Source organism: Camelus ferus, chromosome 6 (assembly GCF_009834535.1).
Source record: "Camelus ferus isolate YT-003-E chromosome 6, BCGSAC_Cfer_1.0, whole genome shotgun sequence".
NCBI classification, from domain to species: Eukaryota; Metazoa; Chordata; class Mammalia; order Artiodactyla; family Camelidae; genus Camelus; species Camelus ferus.
Genome location: NC_045701.1, coordinates 22659442 through 22663057, shown reverse-complemented (window position 1 = coordinate 22663057; position 3616 = coordinate 22659442). Strand labels below are relative to the sequence as shown.

The 3616-nt window shown below is 42.1% G+C and overlaps 1 protein-coding gene across 1 annotated transcript; it reads right to left on the bottom strand.

Moving 5' to 3' along the window:
- Positions 1-3045: 3045 nt before the first annotated feature.
- LOC102505081 (60S ribosomal protein L32) lies at positions 3046-3616 on the bottom strand. The gene has a single exon (XM_006176626.3). It carries the CDS (start codon positions 3494-3496, stop codon positions 3089-3091), a length of 408 nt encoding a protein of 135 aa, XP_006176688.1. The 5' UTR covers positions 3497-3616; the 3' UTR covers positions 3046-3088.

Here is a 3616-nt window from a genome sequence, read left to right as displayed (position 1 = left end):
TACTTCAAGCAGCTGGGGACTGGGACGTTCTTATACAACGTCTGGCTCTTACTGCCCCAGCCCAGTGGCATCCCACTTAGGGGGAACTTTTTAACTCTTTGGAGAATGAATAAATGAATGGTGAGGGACGGTTTGCCAAATGGTAAAGAGACTGGTGGGCAGCCTCATCTTCCCTGATGTCACAAGTACTTGTCCAAATGGCCAAGCCTTGGACTCAGTCAAATCCTTAGTTGCCTCTCCCTAAAGACTGGCTCCAATGGCCCAAAGCCTCCTCTTGAACAGAAGTGGGGACCTGAGACCACTGAGGTCCATTCAGGTCTCTGAGGTTAACCCTAGAGATGTGTTTTCCTTTGATGATAATGATCATCATGATGAACATCATCAGCTGTACAAAAAGAAGACCCAATAAACAACCATTCAATTAATATGATATCACTCCAGCTCATATAACTCAATAACAACAACAACAAAAAAACCCAACCTAGTCCAAAAATGGGCAGAAGACCTAAACAAACATTTCTCCAGTGAAGACATATAAATGGCCAATAAGTACTTGAAGAAATGTCAATATCGCTAATTATCAGAGAATTGTGAATCAAAACTATAATGAGGTATCACTTCACGCCAGTCAGAATAGCCATATTAAAAAGTCCACAAACGATAAATGCTGGAGAGGGCGTGGAGAAAAGGGAATCCCTCCTACACTGCTGGTGGGAATGTAATTTGGTGCAGCCATTCTGAAAATCAGTATGGAGATTCCTTAAAAAACTGAAAATAGACTTACCATATAATCCAACAATACTACTCCTGGGCATACAGCTGGAGGAAACCCTAATTTGAAAAGATGTATGAACCCCAATGTTCATAGCAGCACTATTTACAATAGCCAAGACATGGAAGCAACCTAAATGTCCATCAACAGACAAATGGATAAAGAAGTTGTGGTATATATATACAGTGGATTACCACTCAGCCATAAAAAAGAATGAAATAATGCCATTTGCAGCAACATGGATGGACCTGGAGATTGTCATACTAAATGAAGTAAGGCAGAAAGAGAAAGAAAAGTACCATATGATATTCCTTATATGTGGAACCTAAAAATAATGACACAAATGAACATATTTGCAAAACAGAAACAGAGTCACAGACATAGACTTATGGTTACCAGAGGGGTAAGGGTGGGGTGTGGAGGGATAAACTAGGAGTTTGGGATTTGCAGATACTAACTACTGTATATAAAATAGATAAACAAGGTTCTACTATATAGCAAGGGAACTATATTCAAGAAACCTTGTAATAGCCTATAATGAAAAGAATATGAAAAGGACTGTGTGTGTGTGTGTGTGTGTGTATAGATGTAGATATATATGTATATCTGTATCACTATGCTGTATACCGGAAATTAATACAACGTTGTAAAATGACTATACTTCAATTAAAAAAAAGAAAAAGTACAAAGGAAGACAAAAAAATAATGATATCACTCCAAATTATCTTCTTGGCATCACTTATATAAATTCGTATTTTACATAATTTGAATCAGGGATGATATTTAAATTATTTAGCAACTGGTATGGCCTCAGAGAGATGCTAGTCCTTGTGCTGGAGTAGCTTTTCTGAAGACCTCTGTTGTGCCTGATACTAACCTGTTAGTGACTGGATCCTGGAGAGGAGTGACAGGGAGGGGCACACCCAGGGAAGTGGGTATTTTAACACCTGGTGTGGCCACATTGATATGCACCTGCTGAACTTCATCAGCCTGGTTGGATATGGAATGAGTGTGAACCAAATAAAGAGGGCTTGGGAACAGCGTGAAGAAACAGCAGGAATCCGGCCCAGAAGAGAAAGTGCCTGGTCCATTTTGGAACTAAAACTAGCTCATCCTGGCCAAGCAAGAGAGTAGTAAGAAATGAGCTAGAAAGGGGGGCAGGAGCCCGATCCAGGTCACACCACAGCTTTTCTCTTCCTTCAGGGTTATTTCACTGGGGAACAGCTAGGCCTAGAGTGACCAGGACTAGGGGGTATCCCGGGACGTAGAACTTTCAGTGCTGAAACCAGGAGGGTTGGTCCTGCTAACTAGATCTCTTTTTGTGCCTGTTAGTAGTTCCAGACTGCTCTTTGGAAAGACCACACAACTGAAGCTAGAATCAGAGAAGGATTTTCCAAACCAACATGAAATCAGCTTTCACAATTTTTTATGGAAGTGCTGATATGAAAGATACTGGGTTTTGTTCATGTTTAAGTTTGTATAAAGCTTGTATTTCTAAATCAAGCTCCTTTCCCCACCTTGATCTCTAATTATGCTCTTGTCAACAAGAGACAAGTGAGCTTGATGTTCAAGAGCAGAGCTCTGGGCCAAAACACCTGGATTGTTATCTGGGTTGTGTCCCTTACTAGTTGTTGTCTTCTTGGGGGCCTCAGTTTCCTTGTCTGTAAAATGGGATTAAAATAATTCCTGTCTCATAGAATGTTGTGGGGATGAAATGAATTATGGAGAATGCTTAGAATAGTGCCTGTACAGAGAGAGCAGTCTGCAAGGTTGCACTAGTATTAAAAGTTACCTTCCCCTGGGTCAGGGCAAGTTTTTTCAGATGAAGTCATGGCCCCACCAGAGGGTGAGCAATGCAAATTTGTCAGATAAGATAGGTTCAGAATTTTGTCTTCTGTGGTCCAGATAGGCAACACAAAAAGTCATCATTCTAATATACTGGTAATGTTATTCTTGTTACTTTACAGGTGAAGAAATTGAGTCTCCTAGAAGTTAAGTGACTTGCCGAAGGCCTCACTACTAAGACAGAGCCAGGATTGTAGAGCCCAGGTCTGTCGCTCCAGCACCACTGGCTTTTCAGTCCTCTTAAGAATGATGGGCTATACCATCAACAGATGATTGGTTTAAGAAGATGTGGTGTGTGTACACACACACACACACACACACACACACAATGGAATATTACTCAGCCATAAAAACAATAAATTATTGCCATTTGCAGCAACATGGATGGACCTAGAGAATACTGTATCTTATTATTTTTTTTTTTTTTAGTTTCATGGTTTTATTAACACAAATACAATGTGCACGAGCTGTCTATTCATTTTCTTCGCTGCGCAGCCTGGCATTGGGATTGGTGACTCTGATGGCCAGCTGGGCTGCTTTTTCCACAATGGCTTTGCAGTTCTTGGAGGAGATGTTGTCAGCAATCTCAGCCCAGTAAGATTTATTGCACATCAGCAGCACTTCGATCTCCTTGACGTTGTGGACCAGGAACTTAAGGAAGCCGCTGGGCAGCATTTGCTTTGTTTTCTTGTTGCTCCCGTAGCCAGTGCTGGGCATCAGGATCTGGCCTTTGAACCTCCTGCGCACCCTGTTGTCAATGCCTCTGGGTTTCCGCCAGTTCTGCTTAATTTTGACATATCGGTCTGACTGGTGCCGGATGAACTTCTTGGTCCTCTTTTTGACGATCTTGGGCTTCACGAGGGGTCTGAGGGCGGCCATGATGCCGACTAGGAGATGGCTGCCACCTCCTAGGTAGCGCCGAGGAAGAGAGGGGGAGGTGGTGGTGCACAGGGGCAGATAGGCTAGAGAATATTATACTTGATGAAGTAAGTCAAAGAC